The 27,318-nt window shown below is 42.2% G+C and overlaps 1 protein-coding gene across 6 annotated transcripts in view; it reads right to left on the bottom strand.

Annotated features, from left to right (window-relative positions):
• The window catches only part of CHCHD3 (coiled-coil-helix-coiled-coil-helix domain containing 3), a 250,867-nt gene extending 230,581 nt beyond the window's left edge, over window positions 1-20,286 (bottom strand). For 3 of the 6 annotated variants that reach the window (XM_019751017.3, XM_074315354.2, XM_074315355.2), the window contains exons 1-2: window positions 20,018-20,286; window positions 8,958-9,039 (exon numbers count right to left, since the gene is read on the bottom strand). In XM_019751017.3, coding sequence (XP_019606576.1) covers window positions 8,958-9,039; window positions 20,018-20,098 — 163 coding nt within the window. In that variant the 5' untranslated portion in view covers window positions 20,099-20,286. The remainder of the gene's footprint in view (window positions 1-8,957; window positions 9,040-20,017) is intronic. The other 3 variants (XM_019751007.3, XM_019751025.3, XM_019751032.3) reach the window with 1 other exon arrangement.
• Window positions 20,287-27,318: the final 7,032 nt, after the last annotated feature.

The following is a 27,318-nucleotide window of genomic DNA, read 5'->3' as shown; positions in this document are numbered from 1 at the left end:
AGGTTTTTCTGTATCACTGTTAGTTAATGCTTAGCTATGTATGCAGAGTCTGAACACACAGGGGAGCCAGCACCCAGGTCACCTGGCCCTCCCTACAGTGGCCAGAGGGGACTCAGGCGGTGGGTCTTCCCTGAATGCTGAACCAGAAGCCAAGCCAAGCCTCCAAGTCCCCGAGTGTCCTTCCAGACACTGAAACCCCGAGGCATCAAAGAGCTGGCCCCAGGGCCTTGGGGAAGTGAGTGAGAATAGAGGGACCACCCTGTCAGGAAGAAAGAAGTGCAACGGTTGAGTCAGAAATCGAGATCCAGCAGAACCGCCCCGTGGGAGAAGAACTGGTGAATTGCAAGCAGCTCAAGGGCCCCACAGTGTTGAAGGCAGCACAGCAGGGAGTCCCCCCAGGGGAGGCAGCCAGACCTAAGGGGCTGCTTTTCCAAGTCACAGACCTAGGCCCGGACCCGCTAACCTAACCCAACCCTCCTATCCTCAAATGCCAGGGCAAAGGGACCGATGTCGAATTAACTTTGCCTCCATGGAGAAGGAAAGGGAGGAGGGAGCAAGAACTGAGTGGAGGATCCTAGAGGTGAAAATCCCAAACAGCTCAGCTCTCGCCAGAACTTGGCAAGACTACGCAGATTCTTTCTTTTCTAAACGAAATTAATAAAGTAGGAACGGGACCCAAATCTCCGCAGCAATGTTTGCAAATCAGGGCCCCATCTCACAAACTTGTGATTTTTACGAGCTAGTGCTCAAGACCAAGCCTCTTCCAACAGGGCTTCAGTGGGTTTGCTACGGTTAAGACCTGAAACTGGCAAAGCACTATATGGGCACCGTGTACCCCACACCCATGCCCAGTGGCACAAACTGAAGAGAAAGGTCCCCCTTCCTCTGGTCTCTAGCTGACACGTGCACTTATACATGTCAGGCTTCCAGACCTGATTTGCTTTAGCTTTTGCATTTCGTCAACACGTATTGAGCACCAAGCATTGTGAAACAGTCACTGTGACCGAGGGTCCCGAAATCAGTGACAAACATGCCCTGCCCTTCAAGGCTCATCATCTAGCAGGAAAGACAGACAAATAAATGTGTCATTACAATATAACGACGCATGTGCTACGGGGATCAGCACTGGAGACTTAGGGATACAAAAGGAGGGTCTTCAAAAAGGTGACTGTCCTCATGAAATGATGGCGACGTGGCTCTTGGAGGAAGATAAATCACCTCAATCCACTGAGACTTTCTTTTATCCCACTCTGACTCATCGTCTGACCTCAACAGGTCAATGTGTACCTAGAGCAAAGCCAGACCTACCACGGCGCGTCACCTCAGCAAAGAGCGCTGAACACCAGGCAAGGGAAGGTGCAGAGACAAGTACCATAAAAGGTGGTCCTGAGAGGACAGTGAGGAAATAAAAGCTGCGGACTCTGAGTAAACAAGCAATTACAGCACTAGGTGACAAATGACAGGAAAAGCACATACAGGGCTCCCGCGGGAGGGGCACGTACCCCAGACATGGAGTCAGGAAAAGCTTCCTGAGTAAGTGATTTCTAGGCAGTGATGAGAACAACGAAGGAATAATTAGCCAGAAAAAAAGACAGGAGGGGAGGTGGGGGTAGAGCTGGGGTGGACGGGGGGAACACAGTGTTCGGACAGAAGAGAACAACACAGTCAAGACCCAAATAGGACAAGTTCAAGGGCACTCAAGAACTTCAGTGTGACCCAGAGTTCAACACAAGAAAGGCAGGTCCGGAGATGATGGAGGAGATAGACTATGGAAGGCCTTGCTGGCTCCGTGACAGAAATTCACATCCCCCCAAGAGGAAGAGGGAGCCTCTCAAGTTTTAAACAGACAAATGACATGATGGGTTTCACGCTTTGGAAAGGTTATTAGGGCTGCAGTGAGACTAGACTGGGGAACGCAAAACGGAATGCAGGGACCCCAAGATGGAGGCCACGCTCGGGACACCGGGGATGGGAGAAATGATAACACTTGAAACCATAAAAATGAAAATGCAGAGCCTTGCCGTTATGCATCAAATACAGAGCAAGGCCTGTGGGGGTGCCTCTCTTGACTACGGCCACATTGGGGGTGGACCAGCACAAAATACAATAAACTCAGAAAAGAGCACGGGGTATGAAGTGGGGAGCAGAGCAGCCGCACTCCCTTACTGGACAAAGTAAGTCAGTCCCACCAACAAAATCAACACACAGGAGCTTTCAGCAGCCATCTTCGGCCCCAGCATACAAGCTCGGAGCTGTTCTAACCACCTCATGCCTTAAAGTGAGGAGACAGTTACCATTACTGCCCTGTTACGTAATTCCATGGGCCTATCCATTCGATGCTGGCTAACTGAAACCTGTATTTCAATTACACACGCGGTCCGGGGAACCAGGCACACAGCAGAGTACTGTGTTAAGCATGCTTAGCAATTCTGTGCAAAAGTCGGAGGGACCTTCCCAAACGATCCCTATGGGTTCCCAAGGCTTTTCAACAGACACTCAAGTAGTATGACAGCTGTCAACAAAGTGTCAAGTAGCCCTGGGGGCAGAACAGGCTTCAAAGGGGCACTTAAAAGCCCTTCTCCTTCCCTGGGAGCACAGATCTGGCAGAATACGGAGCACTGTACGAATAACTCTGAATAAACCAGGGAGACAGAACAGGGTAAAGAGAGAAGAAATGAAATGCTGAGTCAGACCTTACTTTTTTAAAATGTTTGTTTACAAGGGAAAACATCAACAACAACAACAACCTACTATTTGGTTGACAGCTGGACGGTCAGTGGATTGATCCTGAATTACCTCCTTCTTGCAGTACAAAAATGTACATTCGAAACTCTCTTGGGCAACCTATTTTAGGAGATCCGGGCCACCCAGACAGATGTTGCCCTCAAAATCTATCTAATTCCAAGAAAGGCAAACATATTATTTTACAACTGGCATCTTAATTTTAAATCACAACGAGTATTTTTATGTTTTGTAGGTCCTATCCTGTCTCATCCATTAGCGCTGCTTGTATAACCAAGGTCTGAGATTATATTTTATCAACTTGGAAGCATAATTATAAAATGTATACTTCATAGTTATTTTCTCTTTGGAGCTTATATTATTGGTGATAGCCATGATTTACTTGATGGTTATGCTCAATACCAACAGTTGGTCTAGGAGAAAACACAATCTGCTATCCCACAATGCATTTCAGTATCCAAAATTGACTGCAGCAAAAAATGGGGAGTTTCCTTCACATCCCTTCTTTCTCTATTTCCCCGTGATCACTGAAGTTACTTCCTTCCAGTTCCCGGGTACTGTATGACTCCAGGGTATCATACTTCTCATCTCCGTGTACAATGCACCTAGGAAAATCGCTGCTCCTCTCTAGAAATTTAGGAACGGGCAGGGAAGGCTGACCCACTTGGTTTTCACATTGCTTGGAAGCACTAATGCAAAGTGAATCGTGTTATAGCCGTCACAGTGCAGGAGCCTCTGACGATTTAATAAGCATCTGAGGCCAGTGATCAATGAGTTCCCTAAGAAATCAAAGGGCAGAAGTTCCCCCAGTCACAGACAACTACTGAAAGGTGTGACTCGCGAACATTTCAGAACCGACTAAGCTTCTCTCTCCATAATTCCTTTCTTCTACGGCTGCTGCTTTTTCTTTTCTGTGTGACTCCCCTTTCACCATCCCCAAATACCATGGAATATAAATTACATTGTCAATGATTTGTTGTTCCATTTTTCAGTTTTCTATGTTCTCTTCTCAATTTCAAAATAAAGTGAGTTTAAATTTGTGCTGGTTTCTCAAAAGTAAATAGAACACAAAGGGTGATGAATCAAGTGGAACAGAGGAAAGTGACCTAGATGAGGGGGGGAAAGGACGGAAGTCAAGGACTGCCACCAACAAGCCAAGCAGCCGTAGTCACCAAATGCACCCAGATCATTCCCTGCCTCTGCCACTTCCGCCTCCATCATGCAGCGGCTGTCTTCCCTATCTCCGATTTCTGATTTCCAACTCATCATTCATATATATATATATATATATATATATATATATATATATATCTCCATATCCTCCCAAGAATTCACTTGCACCATTTCACCCTCCCTGCTCAGAAATCATCAGTTGTACCCTGCATTGCCTCAAGCAGCTGAGGGCAACACCCCTCCCTCCCTCCCTCCCTCCCTCCGTCCCTCCCTCCCTCCCTCCCTCTGTGTCTCTCTCTCTCTCTCTCTCTCTCTCTCTCACATCAAAGACAAATAAAATAAAAATGCATATGGGGCCATTTGTGTTTTTTTTTCATGAAAATGACAATGGTTTTATGTAGGACTACGGTGGAAAACATTCTCAGCGTTGAGATTTATATGTTAAATATAAAAATATCAATGAGAAAATCAGTTCCACATTTTCAGCCATAAAAATGTTTATATTAATATCTGAGTTTATTTGAAAAGAAGCAACTCATGCAGATTTCTAAACTTGCATCCTGAAATTAAACAGAGCTGCTCAGTAGCCGCAGGCCCGACAGGGTAACTAACGCTTTAACATCCCCAACGAACCTTCCCACCCAGGAGACCCCGACACGAACCCTTCGTCTGAATTAATCTGGTCTGTGTACTGACTCTACCAGCAACGTCTTCAACCCCAACACTCCGTCCCATCTCTTATCCTCAAGGTTTGGCTCAAGTCACTTCCCCTGACCATCTTTCTTGGAATTCCTGAGGACCTATTTCTTATATATTCTATCTCACGTACATATTCGTTCATCTACTCAAAAACACAGTGAGCCAGTAAAGGGAACTAATCCAGTTCTGATTTCCTACACTATGATGTTAACTACTCTCTGACCAAACAGTTTCTTGAAGTCAAAGAGCAGCGCCATGCTCATGATACTTGTTGACCGACGGAACAAACAGTATGAGGGCAGCCATCCATTAAATGAAGACTGTTCAATGGATTTCTTTTTAAGAACAGACTATACTGACTAGAGAATTTTATTTAAATCGACAGTGTATCCATTTCTTCCTTTTGGGAACTGTCAGGAAAATGATCTGTTCCAGCACACACACAAGAGTGCAGAGCTGTGATAGTGGCACCCACAAGGTTTCATATATTAAGTCGGAACCTAATACCGCAACTCCCTTCAGTTCTTGTAACATTTGTAACACGAGTCAAAGGAAGGAGCACAGTTTGTTTACTGTGAACTCCTCCTATGGAGTTATGTCTCAATGAACCCTAAAGAGCTGCTTAAAAATGACTAGGAAGGCCCGATTCTGGGGTGGGGGGGTGGGGGCGGGGTACAGAGAACTTAGAGCAGAATCCGTTTCCCTAAACTGGCTGTTTCCTTCAGGCTGTGCCATTTCCTGCTCCAATTGGTTTCCTGCAATTTGTTAAGGACCCCAAATACTTAGTGATCTCAGTGATGTACTTAACACGAACTGGGACATCTTTCTTATTTTTCACAATGACAAGAAATGCACAGAGTAACTTGCACAGTGAGGGTAATAAAAAAAAGTAAGCTCATAAGCTCATCTGTCTTTTTTTCCAGATTCATCATTCTCATCTGGTTGCTAGTGGCTTACGAAACTAACAACTGGCCTCCTAATATCACCTCCTGCCTGGTTTGTCATATAGATTTGGGGACAGTTTCCTCAGCCTGACCTCACCATACGCCAGGAAAACGAAAGGATCAGGGCGGAAAGGAAAAAGCAATATCCAACATTGACTTTTTAAAATCAAAAGGTGCAAGATGTTAATGAAAAGGTTCAGTTTATAATAACTATGTGCAATGGTATCCTCTTATGTCAGCCTTAAAAAAAAACACACTCCTGCTGTAAAAGCAAACCAATATAGTTGAAATAACACATTGCACACAAAGAATCTGAGGCAGCCAGGACATAGTTAATTTCTTTAAAGCACATTCATTTATTAAAGTGGCATTACAATCTGCTGTGTGTCACATCGTATATTATTTTGCCTGAACAGCTTTACATGCAAATACTTATTGCAACGACTCATTGATCTGGTTCAAGGTTTGGCAAAAAAAATAGTTTCAGTAAAGTCTTTAGGGGAACTCACTTTCTTATAGAATAAATTATATTCTCAAAACTATGTATATGATAAAACTTAGGTCCTATATACAAAAATCCTAGGGTTCTCAGTCCAAATACACTGCCCTATAGTCACACGTTTGAATGAATAGCCTAGGGCTGATATGAATTAGTCCTGTGAGGAAGAAAGTATCTTAGTAAACATTAAAAATTCAATTCACATTTAATATATAATGCACTTGACACTGAAAAATATAGAAAAGGCTGGTCACACTTCTATCAATGTATTTTTGTAGACTTGAGAAATTATGTCATAACACATCTAAATTATAAATCTTAAGAAATCTATTACTGAGTACTAACAAAATCCCAGATGAGACAAATGCATGAGAACATAAACTTTGAGGCCTTCTACTTTTGTAAATATATTATTCACAAAGAATAACAAAGAATAAATCTTTGTTAATTTGAACAATCATACTCTAATTGCATTCTTAACCTGAAGGCAAGATCACTTCCAAACAGCATGGCAAATCTTTGTTCTTTTCTTGGGTTAGGTTGGCATGGGTAAGGGAAACACCCATTAAAAGAACCTACGCCGTGAGCCTGGTTGAGCCTTCGTCACACCACGGTGCAGACTGAATTTGCATGGCGCGAGAGGGTACACAGGTGTTCCCCAGCTACTCTGAGTCTAAGGGATTAATACCTCACAGGTTAGGAAGCTGCGCTACAGAATGAGGGGATAGTATAGCTCGGGGAAATATTCCCTGATATTTCCATTTACCCACAATCCTGTGGGAGCAGGGATGTGGAAAAGGCAAGAAACAAGATTTACAAACACACAAAGCCAGCTAGCTCCACAACCTCAGTCACCACATCATTAAAATCAGCCGGTGAAGCTCACACTGCCAAGCACTGATACCGTCTAAACTAGAGCTGGGCAACAGAGCCGTCTGCGATGAGGAAAATGCCCTACATCTGCTCTGTCCAATACGGCAGCCACCAGCCACACGTGACTGAGCACTGAAACGTGGCTAGTGCAACTGAGGAGCGGAAATTTTTAAATTGTATTTCATCTGAATTCGTTTTCATTTAAACCTTCAGGCCACATGTGACCAGTGGCTACCATGGAAAAAGTGTAGCTCGAGCCTGGCCACCCAAACACAAGGTGACATTCAAAGAGTTTTCAGGCTGGTCATTGACCAAGAGTTCGTCAGCCATGTCAAACCTAGAAAAGGAAGGGATGGATTCCTCAGCGTAGCCAGAGCTTCTCACAATGCCAGTGCCGTGCTCTGCAGGCTGTGTCTGAGTGTTGGGAGAAAGCCTCCCCACCCACACCCACTCTCTCACAGTATTAGGTTAAGAAGCCAACCTAAGAAGGAAAACACTGCCTCTCCTTCGACTCACTCCTGAGTGCGAGCCAACATGGGAAAAGGCTAGAAGGGCCAACAAGCACTTAGAGATAGAAGATTCTTTCCTGAACTCAAGCAGAATATCACTAAAAGACAGCTCTTTCCCTCCAATTGGTTTCTGGCACGTCCTTTCTGCAAACAAAACAAGGTGTCATTCGAACTACAATAAAACACAGTTGTTAACAGTATTTTCTCTGGAGTCAAAAACTTGAATTCAACTTTCTCCTCCACTGCTTTCCAGCCGTGTGTGACTGTGGGCAAAATATATAATCACTTGAAGTCTCAGTTTCCTTCGATGTGAAATGGTTTAATAACAGTACTTTCCTCATAAGGTTGTAAGGATTAAATGAGATAAGGCATAGGAAAGATTTAGGAGAGTACCTGGTATATAATAAACACTATTTAAATATTATTCATCACTATGTCATCATTATTTCATTATCATCATCCTCTCTCCTTAGGATGGTAAGTAAAAAACAAATCTACCTAGAACAAATCATATTTTAGGTCAAATTCCAATTTTAAACATATCCATATATCAAAAGAAGATGTTGGAAAAGTAGAAAGGACCAGTCATGGTGACTCAGAGGCTAAGGGAAGGGTTCGAATTATAGTCCATGTACCATGGAGAGCCATCCATGGGATGTGACATGAACTAACGTATTATTTTATAAAGGTTTGCGGAGGCCCCTGTGTGCACGGCAAAGTGTAAGCACACAAGAGTGAAAGTAGGCAGCCAGTTAAGCGATTCTGCAGAAGACAAGGTACAGAGATGCTGGTTCTCTGCAATGGAGCTGCAGAGAGACCTGAAAGCACATATTCAGACGTGTTTTAGAGACATGTCTGACAAGACTGGCTAACGGCCTAACGGACGGAATACAGAAAAGAGGAAACAAGGATGAATCCCTGTGCCATTTACTGGGAAAGGTGGAGAGCAGAAGCAACTCTGGAGAAGAAAAAGGTTTGTTTAGGCTGTATCAGGCTGAAGCTCTCCAAGTGGAGATTTTCAACTAGGCAGTCGTCTAAGTTGAGTTTCGGGGAGAGGTCAGGGCTAGAGCCATAATTTTGGGAGTCACGGGCATCTACATAATGATTCAGAAGGCACACAATTAGACGATTACTTAGTGGAAATCAGCAAAGAACACTAGACTGGGATGCAAGTGAGGAAAACCAAGAGTATGGCCCAGAAGCCAAAGAAAGGATTGGCAGCAAGGATGCAGGAGCTAGATGAGGAAAAAAAGTCCCAAAGACTGTTTGAAAGCAGATTCATTCCAATTTTAGTGCAAAACGTTTGAAAAGAAACCCTGATCCCGGTATCTAACATTCCCTATGAGAAGTGGAGCATCCAAACGACAAAAGACAGAAGGGCAGAAGAACCTGACTACCGAGTGAATGTTTTTACCACTTGCAACTTTTCTACTAAAAATCTAAAATTACCCCAATAAATATAAAAATAAATAAATAAATAAATAAAAATAAAAATCTAAAATTAAAATTCTGTAATACCTGCGGCACCGTAAGCACCAGAATACCGCTGAGACTTCGATGGAGAGGTTTCCTTCATACGATCGATCACATTTTCCGAAAGCTGAAAAAGCAACATCAAAATAAAATCAATTATAAAAGGACTAGAAAGGAAAAAGTACAACAGCATCCAAGCAATTTAATGATCCATATCAATATGTCTAACGAACGGCCTAAAGAAATTAGGCTAAATGTAAGCTATAAAACTAAACGCAAGTAAGAACAGTTTTAAGATTCCAAGATGCACCCCACAGCACCACTTCTTTACATCTTCTAATGCACTGTTCATGGCTCATTATAAATAACTTCATTTTACACTGTTTGCTAAATTGTAATCTCTGAGAAAATGTAAGCCATCAGAACTCCTGCGACTTTACTCCCCTAATCCTGCAAATTAATTAATTCATGCAACAGGCTTTAGCTCCTTCCTTCCCTCTAGTCCCAAGGGAAATGGTGTCCCTCCCTCCCTCCCACTCAAGACAAACCATAAACAATGGGTCTTTCAACAGATTTTATTATGCACCAACTATGTGCCAGGAACGAGGCTGGACTTTAGGTATTCAATAGTCATCAAGTTGCTGAACGTGGAGACAATCATCTAAATATAATTTAAATACAATGTGAAGGGTGCCACTCAAATCAGTCAGCCTGTGATGGAAGGGCAGGAAATCTAGCTGGGCTTCGGGAGTGGGGCTGCGAAGGATGAATAGGAGTTAGGAAGAGCAGTAGGATAAGAGTACTCCGAAGGAAAGACAAGAAGGTATAATGAGAAACAGGGCTTGCGACCATTGGACATCAAGTGGAGATAAACAAGGAACTGGCAATAGGGTAGGGGTCTGAGGGTTAACTCAGGCCTGGAGATTTGAGAGTCATCAGCAACCCCCGCGCCCGTACCCTCCCAGTTCTATCACATCATCCTTTTCGGCACTTATCACTGCCTGATGCTTTGTTTACTCTCTGTCTTTCACACTAGAAAGCAAGCTCCACAAACGCAGGGATGTGGCTGTCCTATCTACTACTTTATTCCCAGAGCCTCAATAAGCCTGGTTAACTGAATGAATGGATAAATAAAGGAATGAAACGATATGAATGAATAAAAGAATGGCTAAAGCAGGGAGCTGGAGAGGGAGGGGGCTTAGTGAAAGAGAAGGTGGAGAGAGAAGTAAGATTTTAGAGTTTGAATATCTTAGTAAGCTCTTCTAGTAAAGGAGTTTAAACTTGATCCTGGGGGCAAATGGGCACTGCTGAAGGATTTTCAGCAGGGTAATGACACAACCAGACTTACTTTAAGATCACTCTAGCTCCAGTGTATAGAACAGATTGGAGGGGGGACAAAAACAGAAGCAGGACCCCTGAAGGAGTGAAGGAGGTTCAAGGAACAATTAAGAAGCCATTAAGCATATGTCCACACAAAGCCATGCACAGAAATGTTCATGGCAGCATTATTCATAAAAGCAAGAGTGGAAACAAACAAATGTCCATCTACTGGTGAATGGATAAACAAAACAGTACATATCCGTACCATGGAATACAATTCAGCAATAAAAGAAATGAAGCTCTGGTATATGACACAACATACATAAACCTGTAACACAATTAAAGTGAAGGAAGCCAGACACAAAAGGCCTCATATAATTTCATTTATATAAACTGCCCAGAAAAGGCAAGTCTGTCTAGACAGAAAGTAGATAAGTGGTTGCCTAAGGCTGGGGTGGGAGTCGGGATTAATGGTAAACAGGCACGAGTAAGTCTATTGGGGTGAAGAAAACGTTCTACAGCTGGATTGTGGTGATGCTTGTACAACTCAGTGCATTTATGAGAAAGTGTTGCATACAGAAAACAGGTGAATTTTGTAATATGTAAATTATAGCGCCATAAAGTTGTTTCAAAAGAAACGATTAAGGTAATCCAGGGAGAACACACTCAAAAGATATTTAGGATTCAACATAGCTAACGTTCACTGATTATTACCTGCGTATTTTTGTGCCAGGCACTACACTAAACTAAGCACTTCACTCATTTAACCCTTAACAATCCTGTAAGATACATACTTTTGTTATCACCATTGTAGACGTGAGGAAACAGAAGCACAGACAGATTAAATTACTTGCCCTGGATTTTACAGTTCATCAGTACTGAAGCCAGGATTCAAACCCAGAAAGTCTGAGTCTCAAGGTCACATTCAGGCACCCCCTTTTCACGCCAGACTAAGTGTCTGACTAGATGTAGGAGGGAAGCAGAACTCCTCAAGGATGCCCAGGTGTCCGGTCAAGTAACTGGGTGATCCCCCCCCCCCAATCCTCAAGGACCTTCGTGAATCTCCTCTTCCTTCACTCACCACAATCTGGCTTGTAACCCTATACATCAGTGAAAGTGTGCTGATAAAAGGCAGCACAGACCAAACAAATGAACTTTTATGTTTATATGAATATAAATAAGCATATAGTAACAAAGCACCTAATTTACATGGATGCCCTTTAGTGCCTCCTATCCCAGAAACCCTTCCCTTGGCTTTTCTGACCTCACCTCCCACAGTCCTGGCCGCCCTAGGACTCTGGCCACATCTTATCTCTTTTGCAGACACCGCCAGCCCTGCCCACCCTTAATGCTGGAGGGCTCCACATTCTTCTTTGCCTTATTTTCTTCTCACTCCAGTGCTCTTGTCAGTACTCTCTATTCCTGTGATTTTCAACTGCTGTTGAAAAATTAATGAATTCTAAATTCATTATCTCCAACTCAAGACCTATGTCCCAAACGCCAAGCCTGTACATGGGTCCGCCTAGTGGGCACCTCCAAGCACCTTGCACCAAACATGTCCCAGACTGAATTCACGTTTGCTAGAATCTCCTTCCTCTTGCCTGATCTCATTAAGGACACCACTTCCATCCAGGTCCCTAAATCAAAACAGACGACAGCCCTCGACTCTTCTCTCTCCCTCATTCTCTTCGCCACGACTTACTTCCTCTACCTCTTCTCCCATCGTGTTTTCCCTACCGGAATTCATGGCACCATCAGTAATTCTCCTAAAATGCAAATCTGATTATGGAATGAACTATCTGCTTCAGATCCTTCAATAGTTACCTTCTGTTGACAGGAACGTCCCAATTCTTTTGCCTGGCACTCAAGACATCACGTGGTGACGGCCTAACTCTCCGACCCCAACTTCCATAGCTTTGCCGTAACCCTTCGTACCCCGTTCTCCAGCTACACCTGCTACTTGCCATCGCTTTGTCTACACTGCCTTCTCCCCTGACCCCTTGGGAGGGAATCACCTTTCAAAGTCCAGTTCAAACACCCCAAAGCCTTCTCTCACCAGCTCCCCATTCCGTTCCAATTCCGCCCCATCGCACCTTGCGTAAACCTCCAATATGGTCCCCCAGTGGTAGAACAAGTATTTGCTTTTCCGCCTTTCCACAAAATTGTGAGTTCCTATATATTAGTGAGTCATTCATTCAAAAAACGTTTCCTAGGCCAAGCACTAATTGAGGCCCTTCAGATACGTCAGTGAACAAAACAGTCTGTACATCTCAGGATGAACAGTGACTTACATCTCAGGACGCAAACCAGCATGGAGGTGAGACAGTAAAGGGAGAGAGAGCAACTCAAAAGTTGTGACCTTTGAACGAAAAACCCACGATTCCTTTCTTAGAAGAGAAGTGAGGTTAGAAAGGAGAGTGCCCAAGGGCTTTCTGTTTGAAAATGCCAGGGCCCAGTGCATCTTTTCTAACAACTGACAGCCACTGAGATTGTTGCGGAAACTCACCCGCAAAGCTGAGCTATATCTTAGGAAGAACCCTTTGACTCCAGTCCTCTCAATTTACAAGGGAGAAAAAGAGATGCGGATAATATCCAGTTCCTGCTGCCATCAGGACAAGTGTGACCCCCAGTCTCTAGTCCAGTGCTTTCTCTACTAAACAATAAACTCCTTCAATTCCCACTTGATAAAATAAAAATATTATCACTTTCTCTTAAGAAAAGCATATGAGCCTTAAGTTTTAGAATTTTAAACCTATTTTAATTGATATATAATGTATATAAAGTTCATTCAATACAAAATGTACTACATTATATATATCAATATAGTAAGCTATACTACATATTTTATATTACATCACATAGTATCATATATGCTATGTATTCTATACTATTATATACACTATGTTACATATCTAATTTATCTTTAAACCTAATATATATAAATCTAATTTGACAAATATTTTAATTTATATTTCTATATTTCAGGTCAAAGTCAAAAGAAATCTAACTACACTACATATATTTCTTTTACCTAATCAGAAGTGAATGTGTTTGCTAAAAATCAAGTATTAGCTATAAACCCTCACCTATACTGGAGATAGGCGATCCGTACTTCCAAATACCACTCACCAAAATTCATGCCTTGCCATTGTCTATTGCTGCTTTCCAAATGAATACAGAAAGTCCTTCCAATCCGTAAAGCAGCCTCACAAGTGTTATTCTTTAAGAGTAAAGCAAAAAGCTGGCGCAGAATAGAGGAAAAAGCCCTGGTTGCCTACTACTGTGTTTCCCCAAAAATAAGATGGGGTCTTGTGTTAAGTTTTGCTCCAAAGACGCATTAGGGCTTATGTTCCAGGGATGTCCTCCTAAAAAGTCATGCTAGGGCTTATTTTCCGGTTAGGTCTTATTTTCGGGGAGACACGGTAGCTCTCAACCTTAGAGAACTCAGCTCGATGGTCCTCACTTTCCTTCCCTGAAAACTGAAAATACCACATAGCCGTGGAGTTATAGGAAGGGTTACAGATGTATCACAAACTGCAACCTGCCACACAAATATGTGGTAGAGTTATTACTAATTGAGCTCCGGCCATTGGGACGTCAACAGATCCTTCATCTTGCTTCACTGTCATCAGCTCAGCCCGAGTTTGTCCTGAGCTCCTTGCCCACACGGTGTAGCCACTGCCAGGTACGGCGGCCTAAGTCCCGGGACGAGTACATAAAGTGCTCTGGGTCCCTATCTGTGCTCTTCAGGTAGTGAAAGTGCCACGTCCCTTTCAATCTAATCACGAATTGTTTCTTGTTAACTTTGTATGTCTTTTTGTGGCTTATCTGAGGCCCCAAAACTTGTTACTCCATGTCAAATTCTAACATCAACTCGACACACCTCCCCATGCGGTCTTTGGTTGTATCTCAGTAAATGTATAAGCACGTCCTCCAAAGGAGCACAGTTCACTGTTTGAGTTGATGAACGTACTGTCGGGTTGCCTTCTGAGAGCCAACCTTTTGTTGTCGTAGGTCTTGCAGTCATTCGGAAGTGCATTCTCAGGCCCTCCCAAAGGAGCGCCCATGGCAGCCTACGTGGCAACTGCTTACTGTAAGCGCCAGCCCCAGTCCACTCACAGCTGTCGCCGCAACACATCAGCCATGCTATCCTTGGTACCTCAAGGGAATACCCGCTGAGCCGACCTTCGAGCTGCAGGACTTAGAGCTGTCAGACTAAGTTCGAGCCTGCACACTCACCTGGATCTCCTCTGTAAACTGTGGTTCTCACTTGTGAAGCAGCTGACAAGATTTAGAGACGCTGGCCAGGGGTTATATACACAATCTGTAGCTGTAGAATAACTTGTGACGCAAAATGACGCAAAAAAGGGGGTCAAAAGTACAACATAAGTTTCTGCAAGGGCTGGCTAAGAAACTTCCGTGTAAGAAGCAACTTCTTTAGGAAACCTCTTTCCTTAAACAGAGTGCTTCTCATGGAAAGTTTTTTCCTATCTAAAGAGCTTCAGCTACTATACCTGGTTTCCAGACATCTCTGGACTCTCCATCAAGGCAATTACTAAGTGTAATTTACAGAAATTATTTGTAACAAAGACTGGTGAAATACCCCCTCCCACACACATTAATGCTAGAATTATGCCCTGATGTCCATGGATTCAGGAGTCTCTGGATAATTCAATTGTCTGCAAAACTATCTGCTGATTGCACTGTTCTGGGCAGAGTCCACAGCTTACAGATTCACAGCAGTCAGTGAACTAACGGAAGAAGCCCTTGGCTCAAATCTAAGGGAGAACCAAGAGAAGCGGGCCTGCCAGCAGAGCAGAGTTCAATGCACTGACTTGGATTATCCACCCTATTCTCTGCCTCTCCTCCCAACGTAAGTCAGTAGGGCTTGCCAATTTTCGGTTTGTACAACTCACCACAGCAGCATGTGCTCCAGAGAAGAGGAAAAGATGTGTGTCATCTCTCGCCCCGCCACTCAGCTCTTCCCACCCTCCTTGGTCGGTCTTATCTAAAATTAGCACAAATACATCACCCACCAACCCAGAATCCAGCATTTTCTCCGAAACAAAAGACTGGCTGACATGGAAAAAAATAACGGATTTCTACTTCAAGGAACTGAGTAACAGGAAGAGAACTCCTTTTAAGTTGCCCTTTTCTATAATAAGATGTAGAGTTAGAGCCACAGGAGACAGAAACAATTCAGACCCTCAACCTCCATCACACTTTTGCCTCTTCTTCCAGATGTGCCTTATCCAATTGATTAAAGTACTCAGACCCATTTTTCACATGTGGTGTTCCTTCCATGTAGCATAGGTCATCATCTATGAGAGTACAGGGGTACCTCAGTTTCCAAACGTTAATCCACGAGTTCTGAAACGTGCAAAAACAGCCGACAGCTAGGCCTCAGGGTCTTGCACTCAGCAGAAGCCGCGTGACAAGTTCAACTTCTGAGTAGTGTTCGAAAACCAAAGCATTTACGGCATTCATAAACCAAAATGTTCGTCAACAGAGACGTTCGAAAACCGAGGTACCACTGTACTGGTTTTCTTTTCAACTACCATTTTAAGACATAGGCTCCAAAAATTGTCATTATTTGGAAGAAATTATTCCCAAATACTTCCTTATTGGCATGGGGGAGAGGGGACTGCCATATATATATTAGCATATACATATATATGTGTATATATACACACACACATATACATACATACATAATGTAATTTTTGGCCTATTTTGTAGTTTGTCAGTTGTATTTCTTTGCATTTGTTATTCATGAAAAACATGAACTTATACTGTCTATAAAGCCCAGAAAGCTGAACATGGTGCTACAACCAAGGATTCGTGGACTCTAAAGTGGAAAGGGGCAATCATCTACCAGTTAACTAAATTACCCGGACAGCATTCCTCAACCCTCCCAACGAATGACTACATTTGTAGCCTCTATTCATGTATTCTCTCAGGACCCTCAACATCCCACACTAAATAATCCCATCCTTTAGGGGCTCTCAACTGCCAGTGCTTCTCAAAGCACTAGCTATATTCCATGTAAGTATCCATAGTACCTTAACTGGCTCCTGTGAATTTCAGCTTGCAACTTCAAGGACAGTGCAGAGAAGAGCTTATGCCTGGAAAGCATGATAAATATTACTTTGAAAATGATACTCATTGAAGTTGACATTTGCTCTGGAGGAGTTCACTCACAGCTTTGACGTTTCAGATAAACTTGTAAGACAGAGTGGAAGGCATACCTTCCAAGCAGGCACAGCAGGTGCTCAGAAAAATCCTATTAAGCACACGTAATATGAATAATGAAAATGCTTGGTCTTTCTATCGCAAGAAATTGGAGAAGAGGGCAAAGCAAGAAGGCGGCCTTTTATCCAACCCATGAGTTCAGATTCAAAGTTAGAATTGGGTGTAAATATACAGGTTATGTTATGAAAGTGGGGGAAAGCTATCAATTGCTAAGGGTAGGGGAGAAAACACAAGACCTTACAAATACCATGAATATGACACCGAGTAGGTGAGAAGAAACCTTAAACTTAAAATTTTAAGTAGGTCCTGTAATTGCTAGCTACTGAGGACCAGAGCAAGAAAAATCTGGAAAAACTTGATTAAAGAATGCAGCCCAGTTACTGAAAGTCTTATGTTGCTTACTGTTACTCTTTGCATATTAAGATAAATGAAGATGAACTTATTGTCCTTATCAGTGGAACACAGAATTCGTTTTCCAGCCGTGAGTTAAGTCTGTTGAATCACTGGTACATGCTCATTTGTTACGAATGATGACACGTTAGACAACGGGTAAAATTTGGAAAGTTTTCCTCAGTCCAGTTGAACTACCCGACTGCAATTCAACACTGATGTTTGGGCCTCAGCAGCACATTTTAATCAATTGAGCTAAAAACAGGGGGCTCACTTCTGATACTGAGAGTGTTTCTTATCCTTCCCCGTGCCTCAAAGGGAGCAAGATGACTGTTCCAAGCTAAGTAAAATATACAGATTAGCTGAAGCACATCTAAAAACGCCCAGACAAAAATCACACAGGTAATCAGGTGCAGAACTCAGGACTCCCATTTCCCAATCCACACCTCTTAGGTATGACTGTGGGAGCACAAAATGCTTTTATTTTTATCTATTAAGTTAACGTAAGTTTACTTATCCACTCCCTTGAATAGCTCTAATTAACAGCTGCTACTCATATAAATACAAACGCTCTCAAAGTACTAGACACTATGTCAGATGCTGACACACACGTCAAGTTCTCTCAAGTAGTTCCGAATATGCAAGTATCGCAAGTAGACTGCATTATCCAGATATACTGAACAGGGAAACACAATCAAAAGTGACTTGTCCAGGGCCACTAGTGAGAGCAGAGCTAGGACCAAACCGGGTCTGCCTGGTTCTGAAGCACTTGTTCTTTCCACTCCACTACACGGAACTTCCAAAGAATCTTAGAACATTCGATGTGGAAGGAACCCTAAAATAACAGCTGCCTCTTATTAAAAATCTACAGTGTGGCACATGCTTTAAATACCTTACCTCCTCTTCTTACCACAAGAGAAGTGATGGTATTCCCCTTTAAGGATAAGGATATATGATCAGTGACTTGTACAGGCCTCAGGCTGGTAATTGCCTAAGCTGAGATTTAAACAGGTCTATTTAACTCTAAGTTGATGCTCTTTTGACCATGACCTCAAAGAAATCACAATGACCCCTGCGCACTCAACAATTCAACGGCATGCCATTTTTAAAGGACACTGCAATGAGCTGAGTATGACTACATGAAACTTACAGTGCCACCAGACTCACAGAATTTCACAACTGGAAAAGATTAGAGATCTGAGTGATGTACTCAAGCCCCATCATTTTGTAGATGAGAAAGCTGAAGCTCAGAGAGATTGCAAATCATCCTTGAAAAGGAAGGATTGGAAGCAACAGGGAATAGTGCAAGGGCATTCCAGGTGAAGGGTATATACTGAAAAAAAGAAAAAAAAAAAGAGCACAGAGGTCAAAATGAGCACGCTGCATGCTGGCACTGTAATATGGTATAGATCACATGAATACCATGAGAGAAAAAAAATAAAGAATACTTCCATTAAGATGAGTGGCCAAAGGACATAGCTTCTTTTGTAAACAAAAAAAAAAAAGAAAAAAGAAAAGGAAAAGAAAAGTTTTTTAAAAAAAGTTTTTTAGCAAACCTTTCCATTTTAATACACTATCTGTCCCTATTATCATACTTCTCCTATTTAACCTTATCTAATATTTGATATGAATCTCTGTGCAGTGGCTAACTTCTCTTTTAATTTTGTCTGCTGTCATACTGTATCTGTCATACTACTAGAATATGACAACATGGATTTATCCACTTTTCTAGCCAATGTCTTCTCACTTAAAATTCGTTTTGGTTTTTCTTACTTTTATTTCTTTTTCACCCTCTGGTTTGGAACAAAGCCTAAAGAAAGGCAAGATTAAACACATCTCTACATAAAACTCCGAGTTTACAATGATTTTTATTTTACTCCAAAGAGTACCAACTAAAGCACAACAACGCAAAGAATGCACCCTCAGACATTTTATTACAAAATGTGGTACTACCATTAACACGATATAAAGAAATGCTGCTCAAAGACCAAAAATTGAGTTCAACAGTCTGAGTTTCTATAAAGAAAACTTTAATAAATTCTTGTCAAGGGAACAGTTTCAGAGTAAAAAGTATTTTTAAACACTTCAAATAGTTAAGTTTTATTTCCTAGTAACAAGTGCTAAAAATAATTTACACATATAAATTTACTTAATGCTGGTTGTGTAGTAACAGAGAAAAAAATATATAAACTATTATAAGACTTTCAGAAGTCAAAGTGCGTTATTTACTAGATTCAGGCATACTTCCAAAAATGGGAGGCTCCAAATTCAAGTGCAGAGAGGAGTGTGTTAATGAAGTTTAGTGCTGGGATACTGACACCCCGGGAAAAATCAAGTTTTCAGTTTATGTATCACGCACAGTCAGGGGACATTTCAAATTTTTCCACAATGTCTCAGTTGGAACTGACTGCATTACTTCTAGATGGCTGAAAAAAATGCAATCCTATCTCAAGCCGTATCAGGCTGGCAGACACCAGTCATAAAGCAACTGGGCCTACTCCAAAACTTAGGCGCGGCAGGCCACGGAGGAGGTGCCTGCGAAAGACAAGATGTCCAGTAAAAGCGAAGGGCAGAGAAGCCAGAAGTCACCTGAGGCAGGCCAGAAAAGTCTGTGAGGTGGGGTGGTGGGTGGGTGGGTGCGTGGGTGTGCGTGTTGGGGGAATAGGTGGTACGAGTGGAAGAATAGTAACTGACAGAGAGCAGATCAAGTGCTAATTAAAATCCCAACTCACCACACCAGAGGTGATGAGAGCAGTGCAAAAGCAGGGTTTGGGTCCTGAAGCCAGGAGGAATGAAACAAGTCCCATTTCACAGATGGGCACAGTGAGGCAGGGGTTTCGAATCAAGTTCCACAACTAGTGAGCGATACAGTCAAGACTAGACTGTGAGCGTTTGGAGAGTCCAATCACCCTGGCGACCCCCACTACCCAGCTGTGCTCAGCACTTGGCACACAACCAGGAAATCTCTCAATGAAATGTCCCAAGTCTTGAAATTTCAAGCTTCTTTGCAGAGAACTCGGCTTCGCATCGGACAATACTTGGGGGTCCAGGTAGGGGTAACCGGGCTGTGTGGATCCCGGGAAGGTCGTAGGTTTGGGGTCCGAGTGTGAGTGCTGACCCTCCACCCGCCCACTGTCACTCACCCGGATGCCCTTCACCACGGTGATGTTCTCATTCTCATCCGCCTCGAAGGTGACCCGGCGGGTGCTGGCGGTCCCGCCCATGGCTTCTTCTGTCCCCGCAGAGACCTAGCGTGGACCCACGAGCACCTCAGGCCCCACGCGCACACACGCGCGTGGACGTGCCCGGACTTTTTCCTCGCACAGCGGGTGCAAGGCCACGACCCCAAGAAGCAAGGAGAAGGCGCCGGTGCTGAGCTCCCTCCTCCTCCGGTCACGCTCCACAATAAGATGCCTTCGGTTGGTGGGAGATACAAAGGGCCCGCCTCTACTGCTTAGCGGTGCCCGGATTGGTTGCCCCGGACCCGGATACTATGACAACAGGTGGTATTTGACAAGGTTTCCGGAACTCCCAAGGCATACTGGGAATTGTAGTCTCCATCTGGCGCCAAGGGTGATGGGACATTCTCGTCTTAATCCGTGGGCACAAGAGGAGCGTGGCATTCTGGGAGTTGTGGTCTGGACTACCGGAAAGGCTTCTAATGGGACAACTTGCCATAAAGTTCATTCATTTAACGAAACATGCGTTGAAGATAGTATTCTAGAAATTTAGGCTAGTGAGTTAAAAAATTCTCTCTCTCTCGTTCTCTCTCTCTCACCCTCCCTTCCTCCCTCCCTCTCTCTCCTCACACTTTAATGAGATGTACTGTCCTAGTGCTTTTCTAGATTCTATAAATAAATCCCTCAAGCAAAATTCCGCATTTCTTTATGTTAGTCTTAGCCCCGCTCCCCCAAAATAAAACACTGCATTTGGTCTATAGCTTTATCTCATGAACTATGAACTGTTTAATTTCTTTATGTGAAGTAAAATTTTAAATATTATAGTTTTCAAATTAGCATGTAAGAAAACAGAAAATAAATTATTTACAAGCATACAGAGCACGTTTTTGTGTCTCCTTTCACTTCAGTTACATAAGCTAGTTAGGCCTTAATACCAATGAGGCAGAGAAAAGTTAAATGGTTGACAAAGATGGCATAAATTAGTGGAGGAATTAAAACCACGTCAGACAAAGTTGAGAAAATCTATTTTGGAAAGTTTCCATTTCACCTCTATAAGACCAGTACATAATTTTCAAGTTATCTACATGCACAGTTTTTTAAAAAAGTTTTGCTAACTCTTCTGTGACATGTAAGTTTAGCCATATGACCTCAGTCTTATAGAGGCGTATAATTCTCTTTATAAATTAGGTTAATGATGCTACTATCTTCAGTACCGTTTGGCATTAAAAAGCAGCCAGCCACAATACAGCATGCCATCCTCTTATTGCAAAGCTAGCCACAAAAATGCAGTAACATTTTTGAATTACAGTTATGTCCTAAGTCATTACTGTCAGAATCTTTAGGACAGAGACTAAGTCTCTTTCATCTCTGTATCCCTCGTCAGTAGCAGAGTATTGAATTTATTACATGTCATTTTGTTCTTTTCGACATATGTATATCTAAACTGTACTGCAGTTTTGTGATTACATGTTATTTTGCATATGTTCTCAAGTTGTGCAATATGTTTTAACCTTCCTTCTACAGGGAACTAAAAATCCCTGGAATTATGTCTTTTGCTTCTTTGGAAACTCCCCTCCAGAAACACATCTTCACTTATTACCCCAATATTACAGCACATATTACAACCACATAAAACAGTTGTTCAATCAATTCTTGTCGATTGCAAAGAGTTTCTTTCTCATTGCAAAATAACCAATTACAAAGAGTTTCTTAGAGAGAGTACAGAGATGAAGGAACCACTAGTTATCTTGAATATATTTATCTCCTTAGAATATTACAAGAGTTAATTCAACCGAATAAATATGATGAAGGCTAACCATAAAAGAGTAGTGTGGTACCTTCACTTTTTGTGATACAGAAACATGTAAGAGGTCTTATCAGATAATCTAAAAAGAGATATACAATACAGTATTTTTAACTGTAGTGGATCTTGAAAGTCCTCATCAGAAGAAAAAACATGTTTGAAACTATGTATATGGACAAATGTTAGCTCGATTTATTGTGGTGATCATTTCTCAAAAAATACAAATATGCAATCAATATGCTGTATACCTTAAACTAAAATGTTATATGTCAATTATGCCTCAATAAAAATACTTCAGAATTCATAATCTATTTCAACCAACAACATTACAACCTACAAAGAAACCTTCCGAAATTAAAAAAAAACAAAAGAAAAAGGATACATCTTATTCTTGGAAAAATCCCTACTATAACAATATTGTTCTATCTATATCAATTTCAAAGCCAGGCCATGCCTACATCCCCTTCTAAAGAAAATGTCTTGCAATACCCAGAACCTGTGGTCTCCCTTCCTCTCTGACCTCAGCTTATTAGTGATTCTCTAACCCAATGGAAGCATTTATTAGCCAGAGACCTATGAACTAGAATGCAAAGTTTTGCCCAAACAAAAATAATAACTAACACTTGAGCTAATCAGATTCTCTATGTCTTTTTTCCCTTTTCTCTATCTCTATTTAAACTTGAAAATTCAGAACATACAAAAAGATGGCAAAAAGAGAAGCTATGATACTGAGTTAGAAACATGACGCATTGTAGCAAACTAAAGATAGGTGGAAGCAGAACTTGTAAGAATACAAGACATCCACTGGAAAAGAAGTAAAACTATCTCTATTCACAGAATGATATGATGTTATAAATAGAAAAATCCCAAGAAATCTACTAAAAAGCTCTTAGAACTAATAAAAATAAAGTTTAGCAAGGTTGCAGGATACAGGACCAACATACAAGAATTAATTGTATTTCTATACACTAGCAATTAACACACCAAAATTCAAGTAAGAAAACAACTTCATTTATAATAGTATAAAAAAAACTCAAATGTCTCTTAACTGATTTCTGGATAAACAAAATGCAGTGTATCCAGAAAATGGAATATTATTCTGCAATAAAAAGGAATAAAGTACTGACTTATGCTACAATATGGATGAGCCTCGAGAACGTTATGCCAAGAGAAAGAAGCCAGGCACAAAAAGCCATGTATTGTACGATTCAATTTAAATGAAATGTCTAGACTGGGCAAATCTACAGAAAATGAAATTAGGTTTGCCAAGGAAAGGGTGAGATGGGGAGTGACTTCTAGTTGGTACAAGGATTCTTTGGTGGGGGGGGTGATAAAAATGTTTTTAAGGAAAAAGAAACAAAGGAAAATGTGAGAAGCTTCGAGGTACAGAAAAATAAGCCACAAAAAAGGGAGACTAAAATAAAACAGACCTTCAAGAATTAGCGTACTCCTACAAGTAACAGAGCTCTGGAGTGAAGACCCACAACTCCAGAAGCTTCTAGAATTGCCTAGAATTCAGAAAGATCTTCCAGCTGTAGTTTTTGTCATAGCCGACTCTATCAAGGTGACCTTAAGATCACACGTAACCTTAAAGAATCTTCCTCATCACATGTGACTTGCCCAAATATCTACAACGTAATATTTTCTTCAGTCTCCAGCCAAGAAACCAGCACTCTAAGTAAAAAGAATAATGTCAACAGTTTACTTTGATGCAAAGCAGAGAACCAAGCAGTAGTTGATGCGTCACAAATCTCAGCTTGGCTATCAAGCCATCTTACCTTCCAACTCCTTCACCCTGAGCCCTATCTCCTTTCCCGCCATGTTAAACCATTGGAATTAATGCTGCAAACAGACAACCAAATACTTCTGCTGTCGAAATTCCAATCATCTCTAACACTCTCCTCCCCTGAAAAAAATCCATGTAGACTTCCAAAGCACTCAAACAAACAATTCCAGAAGTCTCAAGATAGGAAGAAGTTTTTCACTATATACTCTGATTTTTTCAATCCTATAACTCTAAACAAAAAGTTGCAGAAGGCAAAATGCTGGTGACCCCTCTTCTTCACACACCCCTTGACTGTCCCTGATATACTAATTAAGAGTGTAGGAAGAGATAGGGAAGAAGGAGGGGTAAAAACAGAAAGAACGTGACCTGGCCTAATGAGGAATCAGGGAGGAGAGAGCTGGTCTTTCTCCCCAGCCAGAAAAGCTAACCGATGTGCTGCTCATCACTGCCCCTCTCATCTCTTCTCAGTAGCATGTCATCGGCACAGTAGTGTGCTCAGATTCTATGACCTGGGCTGAAATAAAATATAGATGTAATGATCATGTTGTGTGAGATGAAAACTGGAGCCCATGCTCTGACTATTATTTATGTACTTAGAGAGACAATTATCTCAGTCCTTGAAATCGGGATCATCCTAGAAAATGTAGTACATATAGTTGCCATCGTTATAGAAAACCAATTAAAAATCACTGAAAAGTGCTTCTTATGTGGTGCAATCAATATGAAGACATTCTGGAAATATGGACTAAGACTTATTCGATAAGCCATAACAGGACATCAGCCTGAAAGCTTTCTCTGGCAATTAAGAACCATCTAAAAACAATGAAGCCCTAAACAGTAGTGTTGTGTGTGTGTGTGTGTGTGTGTGTGTGTGCGTGCGTGTGTGAGCGTGTGCATTCATGTGTACACATGTGCGAATGTGCTTATTTGACATATTTTGACTATAAGAATTTTGAATCTCACACTTGAAGAGATAAAAAATACCCAAAATGGCATGCAACCAGTCAGCGATGATTACATATCATTCACAAATACCGTATAACAATGTCTCTCTGTGTCTTCGAAAGTATCCACAGTTAATGGCACACAAATCACGTGGTCTCCATTGAGCATCCCGTCACTGATCAAGTAAAACTGACCATGCACTGTCCATGCATCTAGTAAAATCATGAGTCCGAGTTCTCCTGTGTTTCAGGACCTTCTCCATCTATCTCTGACTTCTGCTTAATAGTACCCTTTGCTATCCTCATTTCTTGTTCACAATAAATTTTACATGCTGTGCCACATCGTGTCACAGGATAGCTCGCAGAACGGCTCCGGTGACCATTCTGCTTCACAGACATCACTTAACTCCATATAGCTAAAATAAATTTTACATGTAGCTTATAACTTGGCAGTGCACCAAGATTTCCTGGTACCTCTGACATAAAGATTACTCTAGAGGCTCAACAAATTTATAGCAGGTTTCTAAAAACACCATTCTCTGCCATTTCCTGGACTCTTTTGTTATATTTTTTGCATTTTTATGGTGTTTTTTTTCCCTGACACCTCATTTCTTTTCTCCCTGTCCTACGCTCCCCAGAATAGTGCGGCTGAAATACTGAGTGTTGGTATCAGGGCCAGAAAGGAGGGATGCCAGTGAGTGAGGAGTGGTCTGCCCAGAAAGCGAGAGGTCAACCCAGCCTAGCTCCTGTCTTTCCACCCTCAAGCTCTTCAAGGCTCCCAGGAACTTCTGATTTCCCTCATTCCTTGCATTTGGAATGCTCACCTCTAGCAACAAGAGCCCAAGTCAGAAGAGGCTCATTTCTCATCTCCGATCCTTAAACATAGGCACAAACATTCCATCTGTCATCTTTCCTGAATGGCTCCTCTGGCCTTAATGAATTTTCAAACCATTTTTATTTGAGAGCACAGGGACATTTTCCTAACCCTTTAACAATATCCACCTGTCATGGATCTTGAGAGATTTCTGAAAGGCAGGCTGTTAGCCTCTTTTCTTCCAAATAACAAATGCTTGAAATGCATCAAGGTTATATGAGCGCTTCTGCTGCAATGCTGGACAGGCAGAGAAATGCCTGTTTACTGATGCTAATAGTGTAGAAATGTCCCTAAGTACACATTCTACACAACTGGTGCTCACCCGAATGGATTGCCCTGCTCGGTTTCACTTTCGCCTCAGCTTAGAGAGGCACCCAAGGAGGGCACTTGGTGGGCATTTCAACTCCAACAAAACTCTGTTTTATTCACATATTCCAAAGAAGAGTGTATCCTAACCCTCGGCCTGGAACAAGAGTCTAGACAATGTCATTCTTTTATTAGGAATCACAGGGCTCTTGAGCGAAAGTGACCGTGACAACCATCTAATCGTCCTCATTATTTCACAGGTGAAGGAGCTGACAGCCTGAGAGGCTGAGTGAGTTGCCCAAGGCCACACAGCTCCATTTCATCAGAGCCTGGGGAGATTGCAGATCTCTAGCCGTTCAGTCTAGTACTTGGCCACCACCCCATGCTGCTTTCTCACGAGAAACTGCCCTGACAGGCCCTGCGTGCCAGGGCTCTGATGCCCAGTATGAGATACTGCAGTGGCTGCTGGAAACATGACTACTAAGCAGAGATGGGAGAGACTGTGCCCAGCTGTGAGGTGGCCGCACAGGCCTCCAGGGCAGAGGTGTCTCAGGCCTGGCATGAATCAATGTCTCTTCACCACGGGAGTATTAGAGGCTTCATCAATTTATTGTTAAATTACTTGCTAATCGTATACTAGCTAATGACCCAGCAATTCCACTCCTGTGAACATACCCAATAGAAATGATGGCTTATGTCTGCCCCAAGACACACACAGGAATATCCACTGGAGCTTTATTCACAAGGGCCCCAAATGGCTACCTCCTTTAGAAGGGACAAATACATGGTAGTATGTCTACACAAGGGAATGTTATACTACAAAGAAATAAGTAAACTACACTCAGCAACATGGCTGAATATCATAGACATGACCTTGAGCAAAAGAAATCAGACGCAGAAGAATACACACTGCAAGAGGCCATTTACATGGTTCAAGCATAGACAGAAGAGATCAGTGGTGGTAGGTATCGGAGGGTTACCTTTATGAGTGGGGTTGACCAGAAGGGGCCACGATGGAGTCTCCTGGGAAATGTTTTACAGTGTGGTTATCATGTGGGTGTATATATTTGTAAAAACTTCACTGAGATGGATCCTTAAGATGTGTGTGCACTTGACGGTATGTAAGACGTAAGAAACACTTCATTAGAAATAAATTTAAAAAGAAAGATTTTGATAGCTCTTAGGGGACGAGTGAATCCTTCACAGGGAAGCTGGGGTCCGGAATACTTTATAATTACCAAGAATCTTCCGAACCTATTGTAGTGATTCATCTATGAAACGGAGAAAATCAAAAGATGGAAAAAAGAGGAAGGCGTGGGACACATATGTCCAAGGCAGTCCCAAGTGGAGGAATTTCAAACAGTGATGTGTTCGAACGAGCTCCCACTGACTCATAGAGCAGTCCCACATTCAGGGACATCTCAACTCGACATCCTGTGATATCAGCTGACTAGCTTGAAACGGACCGTGGTGGGAATCGTTTAACCACAATAGAAGGCAAACATGACAAATCGGAGCTCTTCTATCTATTTTTTCCTCAAGCTGGCTGCT

Source organism: Rhinolophus sinicus, chromosome 8, assembly GCF_057876585.1.
Source record: "Rhinolophus sinicus isolate RSI-liver-muscle chromosome 8, RSI-T2T, whole genome shotgun sequence".
NCBI classification, from domain to species: Eukaryota; Metazoa; Chordata; class Mammalia; order Chiroptera; family Rhinolophidae; genus Rhinolophus; species Rhinolophus sinicus.
Note: the sequence above shows the minus strand (reverse complement) of the source record. Positions and strands in the feature narration are given on the sequence as shown.